At 43.3% G+C, this 19,402-nt stretch overlaps 1 protein-coding gene across 1 annotated transcript; it reads right to left on the reverse strand.

Moving 5' to 3' along the window:
• Positions 1-764: 764 nt before the first annotated feature.
• Positions 765-12,264, reverse strand: LOC309537336 (lens fiber membrane intrinsic protein-like). The gene is made up of 5 exons (XM_082232195.1): positions 12,199-12,264; positions 10,712-10,930; positions 7,012-7,158; positions 5,219-5,332; positions 765-2,496 (listed from the first exon to the last, which is right to left on the reverse strand). The coding sequence occupies exons 2-5, from the start codon at positions 10,878-10,880 to the stop codon at positions 2,462-2,464; spliced, it is 465 nt and encodes a 154-aa protein (XP_082088321.1). The 5' UTR covers positions 10,881-10,930; positions 12,199-12,264; the 3' UTR covers positions 765-2,461.
• Between the last annotated feature and the right edge of the window lie 7,138 nt (positions 12,265-19,402).

The raw sequence follows: 19,402 nt of genomic DNA on the forward strand, positions 1-19,402 counted from the left end.
ATAGGATATAGGAAGTTGCCTTAAACCAAATCCATCGGTCCACATTGCTCCGCATTTTCTACACTGAGTGCCTGATCTGCCTCTTTAAACAGCATCAGCCTGCATCATAGATTTGTATAACGGCACTATAATACCTGCAGTTTTATTTTAAATTCTTTTCATAATGGTCCCTAGCATAGAATTTGCATTTTTCACAGCTGCTAGGCTGACATCTTCGTTGAGCTATCCACTACCAACCCAAGGTCTCATTCCTGGTGCATCCCTGCCACTTCAGTGAACCTCATGAGCATATGTGTGAAATTAAGGTTTTCTTCCCCCGACATGCATCACTTTACATAAGTATATATTGAATGGTATTTGCCATTTTATCGCCTTTTCACTCAGTTTTGAAGCGTCCATAAATGGATGTTCATTTTATTGTGGGGAGGGGGAGATTTTGCACACAGCAGTCACTGAGAGAAAAATAAAGCATTTTATTTTATTTTAGAATCTCTTTTTGTAAGATTGGTAATGTCAACATGGTTCAGGGTCGCATATTTCTTTTTCCGAATAGTTTCACTGGAGGTAAATTTAACAGTGCTCAGTTGGAATGCCTCCAGATTGTCCCTGTTTTGTGGGAAGGAGTCAAGTACAGGCTGTGAATGTAAGTTTGCGCAAATGAAGTGGATGAAAGTGCTTGGTAGCCCTGACACTACAAATTCACTTTAAAAACAGAAACAGAGAGTTCTTTTGTTTTCAAATAATATTTATTATTTTCAGTAGATAAACACAGTAAAGAAATGAAAGATTAACAATAATAAAAACAAACAAAAAATAAAAGAAAAAGGGGAAAAAAGAAAAAAGATACATACAACATATTACCACTTAATTTAGTAAAATTAAGTACCATCCATCTTCATAAACATAGTATTTGACTTCCTCGAATCGCTTCCATCCGAATTTCTTAGTAATTATATGTAGCAGTTTCCAATATCAGTGTTTCAAAAGACCATATCACAGTCCTATTCATGTTACATAGCTTTCCTTAACGTACATTTTCTTATTTATAAATTTAATTCCATTTTAATCCTAGGCCTAATTGTTTCTTTCACCGGGAGAATCCGCGACCAGAAAGAAGAGGAACATCAAGAAGACTGGAAGAAATTTAAAGACTATTGGAATAAATATTGTAATATTAAAGATATGTAACCACTTGACAGAAACAGAGAGTTCTAGTCGATGCTACTCCTTTAGTGTAGATCCACTGAAATTAATGGCTGTGACTAACCTAGGTCATGGGTCTACTCTGATTAGAAATTAGTTGGCTACAACCCTTAGGTTGACCGGGGGGGGGGATGCATTAACAAGTGGTGTGTTTGTGTTGTGTGGAGAAGTGATTAACGGGAAGACGTATAAACATCCAACAGTGATGAAGGCAGGATGAATGCTGATTGTTGCATGACTGTCCCACAACCAAATCAGAATGGAGGCTCAATAAAGACCAGACATAGTCTAACCTTTGCCTAACCCATTTTTTGCAAACACACCTGGATGAAGGCTCAAAAAGTAGGTTGTCTAGGGGAACATTCTGTTAAAGAAAAAGTCACACTCAGGTCTAATTAAAATGCCCCGAAGGAGCTTGGCAAGAAAAACCATTTTTCTCAGAGAACTTGCATGTTTGAGAGACAGACAGAGGAAGGCCTATCAAGAGACAGAGAAGAGGGAGGTTCAATTGCTTTTTATGACTTTGCAGGACTGTCTTCTGGCTGCAGAACTTGACCTGATTCTGAATCGGAAGCCGTGTTTCTGTCGTCATATGCAGGCTGCCTTTTAGGCATGGGAATCTTGGGGTTCATTTTAAATATATTATTCATCATTAAAACCACAAGATATAGGAGAAAAACAGGTGAATCACAAAGGTCATGTGCTCATACAAAATGTGAAGGCAAAGCATATGATTTACTGCATAGCCATAGGCTATTCCTTTCTTCTGGATGCAGAGAAGATGTCTGGTCTATTCATTCCTTATCTTTAACCCAGCCACTGACTACTATTCATCACTATTCTTCATTAATAATAGTTGCATATGCTAAGCAAACAATATCCTGTATATACTCTTTAATCTCTTTTTTAAAAAATGAATGCCACTATTTGGGGAAGGAATGATTTCCTTCTAAACCAAAGTTAGCCTGTCTTTTGCTCTCCTAAGTCAGAAAGGCCAGTGGTATGGGATGCTGGGAGTTGTGTCTTCTGTTGGTAGCTCTGTTCCACAGTACTGAGTTAATAGATTCCAATTTGTGGTGAAGGGACTACATTGCTGTTTCTTAACCCTATTGCTATTATATAATGCATCAGTTTCGTCATGAAAGTATAGTTATTTCCTCCAGGTCCAGCTGTCTTGGTGCAGGCTGTGTTTGCATCCCACGTGATCAACATAACTCCAGGTGTCCTCTGAAGTGGTAGCAGAGTCTTTCCCTCATGCTCATGCTGACCCATCCAAGAGGAAAGCCAGCGCACCTGTCAGGAGAGAGAAGGAGCTGAATCGGGCAATCGGCAGAGGAGAATAAAACATCACCCAAGATATCCTGATCATTGACCCCAAGATTACTTCTCTTGCTCAAAGATGGGAACATGCTCTGATCCTCAGACCCCTGCCATTCTAACAGACAGACATATACCGTATTGGCCCGAATATAAGCTGCACTTTTTTCCCAAATTCCAACTGGAAAAGTTAAAGTGAGGCTTAAATTCGGGACCTTACAAAATTGGCTTTCATGAAATCATTGCTGAAACAGACATACAGTAAATTGGAACAAAAAAAATTATTTTGCTGCCAATTTGAGACTGTTGTGCAATTAATTCTAATGTCATTTATCGCTTTCCCCATATCTTACAGTGCAGTATTGATTTTTTAAATTTGCATTTACGGTGCTACAGTGTTTAACCCACTTGCGGGTCCTCTCTAGTACCCATAGGATTTTCTTCTACATGTGCCATTTATGGATGTGAGTGCCTGCGGAATTTTAAGGGAGCAACTTATATTTGGGTATTGTCTTTTTTCCTCCTCCCCGCCCCCTTGAATTTTAAAGGTGCGGCTTATTTGCGGGTGCGGCTTATATTCAGGCCAATACGGTATTTTCTTCCACAGAACTACATTCTTTGCACATTTTGAGACTTTTGCAAGGGACAAGTCCTAGGCAGAAATGGAGGTGTCTGGGGATAGGTGGATCAGCCTAGTTCTGGCCTGTTACACCCCATTCTCACATTAGTATGTAAAATGTTTATTTAAATTATGCAAAAAACATATTAAAATGTATTCACGACATGTATTAGTTCAATGTATACATTTCTAAATGAATTTGATCATAAAATGCATATGTTGAAGCCAAGACGTCCCTCCCTGAGCCATTGACACCAAACTGGGAGGGGCAGCTAATGCTGCAGAGGACATAATCAGAATTCAAAATGACCTTAGCAGATTGGAGAACTGGGCGCAAGCTAACAAAATGAATTTCAATAAGGACAAGTGTAAGGTTCTGCACTTAGGCAGGAAGAAGCAGATGCACAAGTATAGGATGGGGGACACCTGGCTTACTAGCAGTACATGTGAAAGGGATCTAGGGGTCTTAGTAGATGACAAGCTTAAAGGAGTCGACAGTGTGATGCAGCAGCAAAAAAAGCTTACGTTATTCTAGGGCTGCATCAACAGAAGTATAGTGTCCTGATTAAGGGAAGTAATAGTACCACTCTATTGTGCCTTGGTCAGAGCACACTTGGAACACTGTGTCCAGTTCTGGGCACCACAATTTAAGAAGGATGTTGACAAGCTGGAATGTGTGCAGAGGAGGGCAACCAGGATGATCAAGGGTCTGGAAACTAAGCCTTATGAGGAGCTGAGTATATTTAGCCTGTTAAAGGGGAGACTAAGAGGAGATATGATAGCCATCCTCAAATATCTTAAGGGCTGTCACGTGGAGGAGGGATCATGCTTGATTTCTCCTGCACTGGAGGGTATGACTCAAACCAGTGGCTTCAAGTAAGGAGATTCCAACTAAACATTCAGAAAAACATTTAACAGTAAGAGCTGTTTGGCAGTGGAACAGACTCCCACAAGAGGTGGTAGACTCTCCTTCCTTGGAGGTTTTTAAACAGAGGTTGGGTGGCCATCTGTCATGGATGCTCTAGCTGAGTTTCCTGCATAGCAGGGGGCTGGACTAGACGACCCTTGGGGTCTTTTCCAACTCTAAGATTCTACGATTTCATGTGACATATCAGCCAGAAGTCCACTTGAGGATCCCAATTCCGTTTCTGCTCTCCCACACTACGGAAGGAAAGGATGGCAAAGCCATTAGCAAAGACGTCCACCCTGAACACACATGATCCTGGAAACACTCAGACAGTGTTGACTTTGATCATAAGAAGCTGCCTTATGCAGATATTCTCCTTGGTTCACTTATAAGTCATTGGGCAGAAGTAGATGCTCCTCCCCACCCCACCTACATCTGTTTTTATAAGTTTTCAAAGGGATGCACTGTGGGGTAAGGCAAAATCAATATGCAATGAGCTGCTATTTTTGGAATGAAAATAGTTTATCAAGGAATGGTTTACCGGCTGAAAAAAATAGATCTAGATTGTCTGTGTACTTCATAGAGGGTGGGGAAAGTACTCGGTATCTATTCATTCTAGAATAATGAATATACAGCTAAAGTCTCTGGAGGAGTTTGTAAGGAATAAGGCCAATGAATTCCAATTTGCTGAAGTTTTGTACAAATGCACTTCTGTAGTCTGGAAGTCCTGTCTACATACTCAGGTCAAACTTGATTCAGATGTTTTTCCTGCCCTTCAAGCTGAATCTGGGGGAACCTGATTCCTTCAGAGGGTAGGTAAGAAGGGAGAATGACATTTCTGAATGGTTTTCAATGCAAAACATACAGAAGTAATCCATGCTTTCAGAAAAGCAGCACGCCCAGGGGATTGGTTCACATTCCGCCCTCTTCCTCTTTTGCTGAGAGTGGAATCAAGTGTATGGCATGTCACACCCGGAAACTGTCCAATATGTGAACCTCTACCCACAGCCAATGTGGCACGCTGCCAGGGGCACGACTACATGGTGATGCTAAACGTGTAAATCAGCCCCAGACTGTTCTGTAATGAAAGAATGCAGCTGGGAACTCTGAGCGAAGGTAAACCTTGAAGGAAGACATACATTTTCAGCATTTCCCATTCGACAAATACTCACCAGTCATAAGGAAGAGAGGAAAGGAGGCCCAGCCCAAGCCAAAAGACCATCCGTAAGAGCCTTTTCCTTCTGTCTGCCCTGTGAAGGTGGCCATGGCAATCATGACGCAAAGAGCTATTAAGGGGGGGAAATGCATTAGGATATTAGATTATGTATAAATCAAATCCTGGAAGATGACCAGGAAAATTCAGCTTGTACAAAATGAAGAGGCTCAGTTGCTCACCAAAGCCAAACATCATCATCAAATTATGCTGCTGCTGAAAGATGTGCACTGGCTGCCAATTAACTGCCAGGGTAGGTTCAGGGTGCGGTTATTGGTGTACAAAGTCCTAAGCAGTTAGGAACCAGCATGTTTAAAGGATTAACTCACCCCCTACTTTGCATGCTGACCACTGCGTTCTGCAGGAGACGGCATCCTGTAGGCCCCAGGTTCGTTCCACATTATGTCAAAATTGGGCCTTTGGTGTGGTGACCCTTGGAAGTCCCTCCCACTACATATCCTCAAGCACCTTCTCTCTTGTCTTTTTAGTGCCTGGTAAAGATGTTCCTCTTTCAACAAGCCTACTAAAATCTTTATCTCAGCTGGTATCTGTACTGGATCTGAATGGATCGATATGCAGATGCTGTTGTTTTAAACAGATTTTTATATTTACGGTTGTTATTTTTCAAATTGTTTTCATATGCCGTTGTTTAACTGTCTTTATATGTGTAACATGCAATAAAAAGATAAGTGTGCCATCACTCTGCAGTTCACTTGAACACAGACAGGTGGCGATGTAATGTACAGTGTGTTGAGAAGTGGTGGGTGGGTGGCCCAGGTGAGATGTAGAGGGACAGCCGGAACAGGTGGCAGCCACTGCCCTGCTCTGCTGCCCTCCTCTGCCTGCCAGCCCAGTGGTTTATTCTCCCAGGACCCAGAGAACCAGGCTGGTCAGCACAGCTAGTGGCCACCTTCCTGTGCTGTTCCTCTTCCCAGGCAAATTCTTCATCCCGCTTGGTTGTGGCAGCATGAGGTTAAAAGGGGAAAGTCTTAGAAGCATGCTATACTCAAGAAGGGGGATGTGGTTTTCATTCAATGGAAGCCACTTCTCCTTGCAGTGTGCCTTTTGAAGCCAACCCACATGGCTGATTTCCAACTCCAACATAGCAAGTGGAAAGCAGTTGCTCTGGGGAGGCTTTGAAAGCCCTTTGTACTCCCACTTCTCTTTTGTAACTCCTAAACCAGGGATGGAAAGGGCTGGGGTTGCATTGCACCTTTTAACCAGATCCATCAATTTGAGTGGGTCTACTCTGAGCATATGCCTGTTGTCTTTGTCCATGGAGGAGACTCTTGAGAGTCCCATGGACTGCAAGAAGATCAAACCTACAAATTCTTAAGGAAATCAGCCCTGAGTGCTCACTGGAAGGACAGATCCTGAAGCTGAGGCTCCAATACTTTGGCCACCTCATGAGAAGAGAAGTCTCCCTGCAAAAGACCCTGATGTTGGGAAAGATGGAGGGCACAAGGAGAAGGGGACGACAGAGGACAAGATAGCTGGACCGTATTCTTGAAGCTACCAGCATGAGTTTGACCAAACTGTGGGAGGCAGTGGAAGACAGAAGTGCCTGGGCGTGCTCTGGTCCACGGGGTCACGAAGAGTCGGACACGACTAAATGACTAAACAACAACAGCAACAACTCTGAGTATAACTTAGTTCCACTAATAATAGTTTGTGAGGTATATACATCTGAGTTCTGGGGTTTGAGGAGCTTGAACTGACTGTGGAATCAGATGGTTATGATGCCCAGGTTACCTGCAACAAGGCTGGCTACAGCTGCGGTCTTGGTCTTGGAGAGGGAGCCACATTGAAAGTCAAAAAATTTGCCAATAAGCGTAAGGCAAGAGACGGCTCCAGCAATCATCCCGAAGAACATGAAGGCTCGGGTAGCATGGTAGTAATCTTTCAGGAAGGAAGGAAGAGAAAGAAAGAAAGACGGTTAAATATATCAATGGGATTGAACAATAGGACTCATTCAGTACAGACTACTGTCAACAGTTCTTTTGTTGTTGCCCATAGCATCCATTTTATGGCGGTACTGACATAAACTTTACCAAGATATTGGTACCAGCATACAGAGAGAGAAAGAGTAAAGGTCTTAACTATAGTTACACTGGGCTCTCAGGCAGTTGAAGAACCATGAAAGTTTCTTCCTGTTTTGAATACCATACATTGAGTACTTCTAGCAGAATGCATTGAGTGTTGTGGGAGGGCTAGACCCTCCAGTGGCAGACACACTGTGCTCTTTTTGGGATAGTCTGTCCACTTCTAATAATAAATAATGATAATAATAAAACAGCCAAGCTCTCCTTGGTGCCCCACACTAGGCCAACACATTCAATGCCGGAGACTGATGGTGATGGCAGAGCCCTGAAAGAGCAATCCTCCCAGATTAACAATGCTACAAACAGTCCGCGATTGGTGGAGGATGGAGAAACCTGGAGGTGTCATCTCATGCAAGGTGACTACTTCGCCTTCGCGCACCCAGGTCTCCGTCACACAAACCAGGTCAACCCTCTTCAAGATAAGGAAGTCTCGCAAGGTGGTGGTTTTATTGCCTATGGACCTGGCATTGCACAGCACCAATGATGGAGGTGGGTAATCCCTGCTCACCCTACCCATGTCCCTTGGGATGGGGCGTAGATTAGAAGGGGTTCAAGCATCAACGCATCTCAAAACCCTTCGCCGATAATATCTACCCCCACCACCGTTCCTCCCTTGTCCTTCGACGGTGGCAATCCCAGACCCCACGCTAGCCTCCCCTATAAAGGAATGATATACCCTCACTAACATAACATCCCTGGGCCAAGTCTCCCGAATTGAAAAGGTATAATATTGAGATGAAAAATCAGCAGGACAAACATCCCCGGTAGGTAAAACCCATCCAGCCACACCCCAGGTAGCGAGGGGAGCCCCACACTGGTCTGCTAACTGTCAATCCCTCTCTCCCTCATAAGGGAGCCAGGGGGCTATTAACTCTTTCTGTGCCTTTGGGAGTATTAATGAAGCATGTGCTGTAAAATGGGGGTCACTAGCGAGCAGAGAGCCAGCTTCATGTTCAGAGACTCCGTCCGCCATCTCGCCAAAGATGCAGTAGGGAAAGTCGGTCGTTCTCGTAAGTTTTAGGAGTATTAAGCAAAGGCTCTGGTGTAGCCTGGGTGCTTGGTTTCAGCAATCTATCCATGGCATGAAGGTCTTTAGAAGTTGTTGCCATGAGAGTGTCAGGGTCACCAGGTTCATCTTCTCCATCGCTATCACTTGGGACAAGATCAGGAAATTGCACAGGTGTCTTTCTTCGAGATGAAGGGCTATTGGGCATATTTCGATATTGTGTTCCGGGCTCTAATGTCCTTATGTTTTGAATTGAGATCTCTGTCTTTATACTCAATAATCTCCGCTTCAGTTCTTCTAATTCTGAACTCACGGGTTTATCTTCCTCCTTCTTGCAGGTAGTGTTTCTATTGTTTAATTTAGCTTCCCTTATCGGTGTTTGCTTTGGTTCTCTGCCAGGGACTAGCTGCCTCACTGTCTCATCCTTGAAAACCCTTACTGGGTGAGACCGCCATAAGATGTTTTTCATCTCTATAAGTCGAGATGGAAGAGCTGGAGTTCTAAAAGTCATAAACAGGCGTGTGATGTTTCTTATGCTGGGCAGGAAATGTAATTTTTTCAGATCGACTTTTTGGTAATGGCAGTTCAAAAGCTGAGATAAGGATACTGTAATTAACCTACGATTCATCCACCTGTACTCATTTCGATGAATCTCAAGCATTATCTGGTTTGCTTGGAGGACTTGGCAAGGCCTTATTTTATCTGTGACTCGTATTGACAGGTCACTGGCATAGTTGTATCTAATCCTCCTTTTAGCCCTTTGGGCATTTATAGAGGGAGGACATTTATCCAAGTATTCCTCTATATTAGCTATTTTGGTGAAAATTTCATTCAGTCTTTGAAGAACTAAGACCACAGTTTCTGCCGACATCATGCAAATCTCTTGGTAAGGGTATAAATCTGGAATCTGCTGGAAACAAGTTCCTCTATTGTCTTGTTCTAAAGACATGGGTGGGTCAGCATTTGGGATAGGGGGAATCCCTCCTACTCCTGTTTTCTGGGTCAGATCATCTCCTTCCCTCCATGAAAGGGGGGGGGGGTCGGATCATCTCCTTCCTTCTTAGACTGGGGGAGGGTTCCCCCAGGACAGTTTGCTCTGTTTCTGAGCTAGGAATGAAGGTGTTTGCTTTCCGCCTCTTCTCTGCGTTGGCGGAATTGTGAGTCCCAATTATGCTGTTTTGGCTCTTAATGCCTCATTTTTTCCTTCTAGCAGGCATTCCAGATAATTAGAAGCATTCTATCAGGTCAAGGCCAGGTCTTATGTTCAATGGATGAAAACTGTGCGTTAGTCGCAAAGGCTGCAATCTATCTTCTTTAGTGTTCCTTGTTACGCTAAATTGAGTTGAGCCATAAAACAATAGGTAATGAAACAATAAAACAATAAACCAGTAGGCTAAAAGCAAAGAAAACAAAACGACAACTCAAAATATAAACATAGGGTCTGAAAATGGCTAAAACCTAATTAAAAGCTTAATTGAGGGCAGGAGGTTCTGGCTAGGCTGCTACCTCCGTCGCCATTTTGGCTGTATACCCACCCTGCAATCAGCTCTCACCTGTGGCTCCTAGTCCGCATGTGGCAATGGCCACTTCCCAGGAATGACTTTGACTGGCTGGCTGAACTAGGTGAAGGCAGCCAATGGGTCTCAGACCCTCGGTGAGCTAGGGACTTCCCCTGTGTGCAAAGAGAGGCTCTGGTGGATTGTGCAGATGAGATCAATAGTGGGTCCAATGATCAAGAGGGTGGTTTCTGCACATGCTGAAGATGGAAGTGAGGGGCAGATGGGGCTCATCAACCTGGGAAGACATCTGTAGCATAGGTGGCAACTCCCTGGGTGCCCAAGCACCCACAAAATTCCCCATGAAGGGGCCGGGCACCCACAAATTTCGGTTCCAGGGCCATGCACGCTGCATGGCACCCTCAACCCCAGGCACCCTCAGTTGCAGGGCCAAGTTGGCACTCCTGATCTGTAGGACATCTAGGAGAAGGAAGGAAACCTCTGCTGCTTTGTGGGATATCTACAGGAGAAGAAAAGGCTAGGGAGTAAACCCTACACAAGTCCAGAGTGGAGTCCCTAAGACTGTTGGATGACACCTTATGTGTCTCCTTCCAGCAACTTCTGCAGCTAAGCTGGTACTCTGCTTTCCTTTGGACCACACCAGCAAGTCCAAGAGTACAGTCTTCTCACCTGAGCACCCCAGGACCTCCATAAACACTGCTCAGGCTTGCACCCTGGGGAGATCACGTCGGTGTTGCTAATGCAGTGGTTTGATTTCGCTCCCAGAGGCATACTCAATTCTCACACTCAACAACAGTACTCAGAGCTGAAGACAGAGAAGTTCTTACCTGGCACATCCATCCCAAATGAACGACAGCCACCTTTGGAATTACAACCTACCCACAGGCCATTGTTGGAAACACTGTTTTGCAACCAGTAATCTGAGCCCAGGGCAATGAGGAGGAACAGGAGGCTGATGAAAGCGCAAGCCACAGTGCTAAACTGTAGGACATTCATTGCGAGAATGCTCAGCTATGTAACAGAGGCGAGAAATAAGGATGATGAACCTGCGGAAAGGAGATATTCATGTTATTCTTCGTCACTTGCATTCCCTCCAACCTTCCCCAGATGAAAATAGGGACATCTCTCTAATTTTTATTAAATTTTCTGTTTTACAATTTAAAGTACTAATGTTTACATCCTTAAGATATCAGTGACTTCCCTTCTTCTCTTCCCATGGTTCGTTTTACATATCATCAATCCCTGCATATTTTACAGAGACTATACCATTCCGTATTCCATTATTACATCCATCATAACTTATTTACACTCCTGAATTTATCTAAATGCTGCCCACGTTTTCAGCTGTACAGTTATTTCCCATATATTCAATAAACATTTTCCCATCTTCTCTGAACATATGCTCTTCTTGTTCTCTTATTCTATATGGAAAAGAAGAACATTTGTCACTAACCTCAAATGACCCCCTTAACCCTCCATTTGTTGTCCATCTCCCGAGCATTTTCTATCAGAAGAAGGGCAAGTGTAGGGCTGACATATTTCAAAAAGTGAAAATCCAGAGCTGCTTTTTTTGGGGGGGGGCAAAGTTGCTGAACTTTTTGGCAAAATCTCAAAAATAAATATTTTTTTGAGCTATTCACATGGGAAATCACCAAAATCCTGACGTCCGACATTGGTTGCCATACGACAGGATTTTCCCAGACATTTCCTGCCAAGACGCTGCTTCTGACTACTGTAGTATTCCAGCTATGTTTGTTTGTTTGTTTATTATTATTATTATTATTATTATTATTATTATTATTATTATTTCCACTGCATTCCAGTTTCACATGCACTTAGAGATCCATCCCTCCCTGTTTAGTGTTGTAACAAAAAAGCATCAAAATTTTGCATCAAAATTGTATGCACTTTGCCCTAAAATACACATTTCTATATCCGTCCTCTCCCATAACCAAATATGCATTCTGTATGCTTTTTAGCTCATTTGAGACATGCCTATCTGAACTGGAACTGCACCACAAAATTCAAGGATGGCTCTAATCCACTTGACACCCGTGTTCCAATCTGCATATAAGTCCAGGACTCGTTAACTTTAAAATGTGGACCGAACATACTTCTCAACAAAATAAGCATAATAGAAATTAGAACTAAGAACTTGACTGTGTGTGTGTCTGTTTAGTACTTCACTGCATGACACTAGTGCAAAGCAACAGATTTTAGTCCCTCTCACTAGTATCCAAATTAGCTAACCAGCTTGAGGGAGGGGGGGGATTCCCTTTCCCTCCAGCATAAATCTAGAGATGTTTCATCTCACCTGGCTCAGAATCGGCTCCTCTTTTCTTCAGGTGAAGTCAGCACTCTGCAACAAGTGCCAGACATGCTCTGACTCCACCACCCATGGGATTTGTATTTTAACAGGGATGGGCAGTATCAGCTCCTCCTCTCCGAGGGCACAGCCCTTCTGTGAAAGGCCCCCATCTCTCTCCACCAAGCTTTTTGTTCATTTGCTTCCTTCTTGTATCTAATTTTTATTAAAATTTTGTGTTTTACAGTTTAAAATACTCATTAAAAATATCTCTTTCCATGGTTCATTTTACATATTACAAATCCCTGTATCTTTTACAAAAACTGTACCATTCAGTGTTCCACTATTGCATCCATCAAAGCTTATTTACACTGTTGAATTTATTTTAATGCTGCCAGCGTTTTCAGCTGTACACAATTATTTCCCATATATTCGACAAACATTTTTAGCCTTCTCTAAACCTATGTTCTTCTTGTTCTCTTATTCTATCTGTTAAGTCTGCGTGTTGCGCATATTCTGTCAGCTTGAGTTGCCATTCTTCTTTGGTTGCGACCTCTTTCCTTTTCCCATTTTTGGGCTAACAAAACCCAGGCCGCAGTAGTAGCATACAAAAATAACCTTTTTTTGACACCTGGGAATTACAGTCTGAATCATCCCCAACAGAAAGGACTCTGATTTTTTTGGGAAAGTACTTTTAAACATTTTTTTTTTCAATTCATTATGGATCATTTCCCAATACTCTTTTACCCTTTTAAAAGTCCATGTCGATTCGCTTTGTTTCTTCTCTGAATGGTTGAGCTGGCTTGTACAGTGGATCAGTACGCTTTTTGCTCAGGTGTGAGGATCATTTCAGACTCCCCACCTGTTCTATGGGCGCATCCTCCCATAGCTTTAATAGCAGCTGCTACATCTGCAGACATCTACAGCTGTAGCCGGGGGTGCCAACTTGAGTAAAATATTGAGGGGGGGGGAGAGCAGGCAAGCCCCGTAGTGGTTAAGAGCGGTAGTCTTGTAATCTGGGGAACCAGGTTCGCGTCTCCGCTCCTCCACATGCAGCTGCTGGGTGACCTTAGGCCAGTCACACTTCTTTGAAGTCTCTCAGCCCCACTCACCCCACAGAGTGTTTGTTGTGGGGGAGGAAGGGAAAGGAGAATGTTAGCCGCTTTGAGACTCCTTCGGGTAGTGATAAAGCGGGATATCAAATCCAAACTCTTCTTCTTCTTCTTCTGCATGACGCAGTGCGCACACACCATTTGAATGGCAATGGCCATCAACTTTGGGGTCTCCCAACCACCTCAAATAATTTACTGGGGGCCCAAAGACCCCACAGCCCTTAGGAGTTGGCTTCCAGGGCTGCAGCTGAAGATCAAACCACTATGAAATACACAGGAGGAAGACAGGGTATTAATGATTCTCCCCCTCTCCACCACCAGGTATAATTGCATGCAGAGGGCCAGGAAGTGGAAGCAGTGGACCAGATGGGATGCCTCATGGTCCATGTTTGGCCCACAAGCTTGAGGCTCCCCAGCCTGCTCAGGTGTGTTCCTCATCGTAGCCTCTATGTTCAGCTGAGTTGGGATGAATCCCCATTGCCGATGATCAGAGAAGCCTCTCACACCTCTGCCACCACCTGATTGCTAAATTGTTGTTTTTGCCAAAGTAATGAGGCTCTTCACTGCAGATGGTGACAGCAGTCACGAAATTAAAAGACGCCTGCTTCTTGGGAGAAAAGCAATGACAAACCTAGACAGCATCTTAAAAAGCAGAGACATCACCTTGCCAACAAAGGTCCGTATAGTTAAAGCTTCCGTTTTCCCAGTAGTGTTGTATGGAAGTGAGAGCTGGACCATAAAGAAGGCTGATCGCCAAAGAATTGATGCTTTTGAATTATGGTGCTGGAGGAGACACTTGAGAGTCCCATGGACTGCAAGAAGATCAAACCTATCCATTCTGAAGGAAATCAGCCCTGAGTGCTCACTGGAAGGACAGATCCTGAAGTTGAGGCCCCAATACTTTGGCCACCTCATGAGGAGAGAAGAGTCCCTGGAAAAGACCCTGATGTTGGGAAAGATTGAGGGCACAAGGAGAAGGGGACGACAGAGGACGAGATGGCTGGACACTGTTCTCGAAGCTACCAGCATGAGTTTGACCAAGCTGCGGGAAGCAGTGGAAGACAGGAGAGCCTGGTGTGCTCTGGTCCATGGGGTCACAAAGAGTCGGACACGACTAAACAACAACGAGGCTCTGCTTATGGCGTCCCCTCCAAGTGTCCCTCAGTCTCATAACATTAGGGAGGGGAGTCCTGGGACAAATTTTGTACTATGTTTATAAGAACCTGTACTGAAGTTATTTATATCACAATGTTATTTTATTTTTATTAAGGCATTTCTTTAGGACTTAATCATATACATTTGTAAGCCGTGTGCATTAAGAAAACCAAAAACCTGCAGGAAACAGGAAAAACAAACAATACAATATACATCATACATGAACCACTACCTTGAAATGCCTGCTGGAACAAGAAAGCTTTAGTCATGCATCTCAAGTGCAGGGAGGAGGTTGCTTTTGTAATCTTGGTTTGGAGGGAGTTCCACTAGGTTAGTCCCACTACAATGAATGCACGGCTTATAGAAGTTATGCCAAGCGTGAGTTATGGAGACACTCCCTTTGACAAATCTGCATCCACAGTTGCCACACAATGGGTCAACATCTTCAGAGAGCTGTCCTGGTCCATCAATGCCACTTCAGACTTCATGAGAATACGTGAAATTTAAATATACAGTCGTACCTTGGAAGTCGAACGGAATTTGATACAGAAGTCCATTCGACTTCCAAAATATTCGGAAACCAAAGCATGGCTTCTGATCAGAAGCTGTGGAAGCCACATTGGACGTCCAGCTTCCAATAATAGTTCACAAACTGGAACACTCACTTCCGGGTTTGCGGCCTTCAGGAGTCAAAAGATTCGAGAACTAAGCTGTTCAAAAACAAAGGTATGACTGTATATGTATTTGTCCCAGACATGCATTGCTTCATTTCTGTAAATGTTGAATAAGAGCAGCCATTTTATTGCCGATCACTCAGTTATGCAAAGTCCCTTCAATAGCATCTCCTCAAACTCTGAAAGTACTGGTATCTTTTCACACAGGGAAAGATACAGCATTTCATTTAAAAAAAAAACAACCCCTCTCTATACAAAATTGTTAATGTCAATGTGGCCTGTTTGTTTTTCCAGATAGTTGTATGTTTCACTGGTGTTAAATTTAGAACACTCACTCAGGATGCCTCCGGATTGTCAGTTTTGCAGGAGAGGTTAATGGACATGCTGCAACTTTATGTTTGCACAAATAAAGTAGATTAAAGTGCTCTGTCGCCCTGGCACAACAAATCCACTTTTCAGAATGAAACAGAAGGTGCCATTCAATTCTAGTCCTACTCATTAATTTCAATGGGTCTACTCTGATTTAGGTGGCTAGAATTTAGACTATTTGTGGTTAGAGAGGTGATGGGGTGGATTGACAAGTAGTTTGTATGTGTATTTGTGAAGAAAGAATGAGAAGTCAAGTAAACACCTGACAAGCAGATCAGGATGAAGACAGGATGAGTGATATTTGTATAACTGCTCCACAAGCAAATCAGAATGGATGCTCAATAAAGACTGGACATAGTCTAAACTCCTCCTAACCTTTTTATTTTTTGCAAACATAACAGGATGAATAAACAGGTTGTCAGTCACATTCAGGTCTGATTAAAATGCCAGAAATGAATTCAGGAAGAACTTGCATGTGAGATGATAGATAGAACAGTTGTGTTGCACCAGCTGAGTTTTCAAGGATGTCTGCTGGGTACAGAACTTAGAATCATAGAATCATAGAATCATAGAGTTGGAAGAGACCACAAGGGCCATCGAGTCCAACCCCCTGCCAAGCAGGAAACACCATCAGAGCACTCCTGACATATGGTTGTCAAGCCTCTGCTTAAAGACCTCCAAAGTAGGAGACTCCACCACACTCCTTGGCAGCAAATTCCACTGTCGAACAGCTCTTACTGTCAGGAAGTTCTTCCTAATGTTTAGGTGGAATCTTCTTGGTCTCCTGGTTCTACAGGCAATTCCCCACCTATGCAGGGATGATGTTCTGAGGCACCATGCGCTGAAGTGAAATCATGTATATTGGGAACACCATTGGAAAAGCCTGCAAACACTATCTAAACCTCTGGAAAGCCTTGAAAGCCCCTTTAAAGTCCACCACAATCACACTCTCCAACCATCCTTTCTCAAACTCAAATTCTCTACAGGACTCAAGGTTCAGTGCAAAGGCTCCTGGGATTGGGAGACACTGTTTTCGCAACGTTGTTGTCATTTCCATGCTCTTTTAGGGCCATTCCCCTCACCTTCCATGCCACTTCTGGGTTCACGGTGATGCGTGCATGAACAGTCGTGTATGCCTTGAACATGCGTAAATGGAAGGTTGCCTGTAAATCCAAAGGCATATTTCTGTCTTTGTAATGAGGTTGCCTTTTTTGGCTTGGGAATCTGTGTGCTTGTGTTAAAAATATTCTCTATTAAAACCACAAGATGTGAGACAAACAGAAGAATAACAATAGCCAATTGCACATAAAAACTATACAAAATTTGAAGGCCAAAACTCAAAACAATGTAATCCATAGATAATTCCTTTCTGTTTGATTCATACAAGATACCTGTCTTTCTCGTTCCTTACATTAACTGAATGAATAATAATATTGCTTAGCATCATTCTTAACTCGTAATACTAGCATGTGTTAGGTCAATACTATACTGTAAATATTTTGTAACCTCTAAAAAGAAATGTTTTAAAGATGTCACAGTTTAGGGGAATGAAAAAGGTTTCTTTCAGAACTGGGAGTAGCCTATCTGTTTGCTCTCCAGATGTTGGTGAACTCCAGCTCCATTCTGCCCCAGCTAGCCTCGTCAATGGCCAACGAACAAGGATGATGGGAGTTGTAACTAGGGTTGCCATACGTCCAGTTTTTCCAGAGCATATCTGGTATTTAAAGGGTGAAAACATCATCTGGGGGGATTTTTTCTTAATTGCCAAAATGTCCAGGGTTTTTTGGTTTTAGACAAAGCACACATGTGCTCGGGAACTGCCTTCCAGGAGCATGAACAGCTGTGCCCGGCAAGCGGAAGCGGCATGCCTCAGAGCAGGAGGGGCGTCAGGGCTCCTTTGCGTGGTTCAGCTGGGGCACGGCAGAGCTCCCAATCCCCAGCTGAGCCAGCCCCAGTGCTTCCCCCGCTTGCAGGCAAACCAGTGCCAGACTGGGGGCTCCTTTAACTGCTCTGCTAAGCAGTTTCACAGAGCCCACCCTCCCTGATTTAATTTAATTTAAAATAATAAATAAATAAACAAACAAACTTATGTTCTCTCGTTTGGTTTTGAAGATATGGCAACCCTAATATATAACACAACAGCGTTTGTAGGACACTAAGTTGGCTAGTTCAGTAGTCAGTTAACGGATTCCAATGTGCTGTGAATTTGTTATTCCTTAACGCTATTGCTATTGTTATTGCTATTGTTATCAGTTTCATCACGAATGTATAGTCATTTCCTCCAGGCTCAACTTGTCCCAGTGCAGATGGTGTCTGTGTCTGTAACATCAACATAGCTCATCTGAAAATGCAGCACAATCTTTTCCTCACTATGTTCAAGCGGCATTCATATGGAAAGCCAGCCCACCTATCAGGAGAGAAAAAGGGCTGGTGAGAGCATAGCCAGCGGGAATAAAACACTATCTGAGATATCCAGATCACTGATCCCAGCATTACCTTCCTTTCTCATCAGGGGAATCATGCCCTGATCCTCAAAGCCCAGTTCTCTCCCACAGAACTACATTGTTTGTGCATTTTGAGACTTCTACAAGGGACTCCTCTTGCCAGGCTCCATCTGTTTTCATAGGTTTTCATACGTATTGTGGGATAATGCAAAATCAATCTGCAAAGAGCATTTACTTCTGGAGTGCTTTTCGGGACCAAACAATATATCTAGATTCTCTAGATGCAGATTGTCTGTGAATAAAACAAGTGCTCTGTCTCCATTCATTCTAGAATATAATATCATTTGTACTCAGCCAAAGTCTCTGGGAGACTTTGTAAGGAATGAGGCTAATGAATTACGAATTGCAGAAGTTTGGCACAAATGCATTTCACTAGTCTGGAAATCCTACTGACACACTCAGGTCATACTTGATTCAGATGCTTTTTCTGTCCTTCGAGCTGAATCTGGGGAAACCTGATTCATTCAGAGTGTTGGTATGAAGGGAGAGTGACATTTCTGAATGCTTTTCAAGGCCAAAAAAATCCAGAAGTAATCCATGCTTGCAGTAAAGAAGCACACCCAGGGGATTGGTTCACGTTCCACCCTCTACCTCTTTTGCTGATAGTGGTATTCTGTGTACAGCATGTCACAGCAGGAAACTGATCAATATATGAGCCTCTGTCCGCGGCCAAAGTGGCCTGCTGCCAGGGACACGACCACATGATGCTAAATGTGTAGCTCAGCCCCAGACTGTTCTGTAATGAAAAAATGCAGCTGCCAACTCCATGCGAAAGCAAAACTTTAAATAAAGACACACATTTCAGCATTTCCCATTTGACACATACTCACCAGTTATAAGGAAGAGAGGAAAGGTGGCCCAGCCCAAGCCAAAAGAAAAGCCATAAGAGGCTTTTCCTCCTGTCTCCCCTGTGTAGACGGCCATGGCAATCATGGCACAAAGAGCTATTTTTAAAAAATGCATTAAGATATAAAGTTGCTTGTACATTAAATATTCCAGATGGCTACAGGGCTGGGGTCAAGGATCAAGTGGAACTGATTGTATTTAAGTGTTGCTGTTGTAAACTATTTTTTCAATTTATAATTGTTTTTTTTTAAAAAAAATGTTTTCACATTTTATTTATTTATAATGTCTGATGTCTTACCGTGTTGTCATTTGTTGGAAGCCCCCCAAAGTACCTGTAGCAACCCAGTCAGATGGGCAGTCTATAAATATATAACTTATTATAAAGGAGCGTCTCCACCCCCATCGTTCAGCCCGGACACTGAGATCCAGCGCCGAGGGCCTTATGGCGGTTCCCTCACTGCGAGAAGTGAGATTACAGGGAACCAGGCAGAGGGCCTTCCCGGTAGTGGCGCCCACCCTGTGGAACACCCTCCCATCAGATGTCAAAGAGATA

This window comes from Podarcis vaucheri (genome assembly GCF_965113315.1).
Source record: "Podarcis vaucheri genome assembly, chromosome: 7".
Lineage (NCBI taxonomy): Eukaryota > Metazoa > Chordata > Lepidosauria > Squamata > Lacertidae > Podarcis > Podarcis vaucheri.

What these genes read in the sequence shown, in the direction of transcription:
- LOC309537336 (XM_082232195.1), bottom strand. Translation starts at nt 10,880, where the DNA reads ATGAATGTCCTACAGTTTAGCACTGTGGCTTGCGCTTTCATCAGCCTC. An exon ending in ATTTGGGATGGATGTGCCAG is followed by an intron (nt 7,159 to 10,711) that starts GTAAGAACTTCT and finishes CCTTCCTGAAAG; the next exon opens with ATTACTACCATGCTACCCGA. An exon ending in TGTAGCCAGCCTTGTTGCAG is followed by an intron (nt 5,333 to 7,011) that starts GTAACCTGGGCA and finishes CCCCCTTAATAG; the next exon opens with CTCTTTGCGTCATGATTGCC.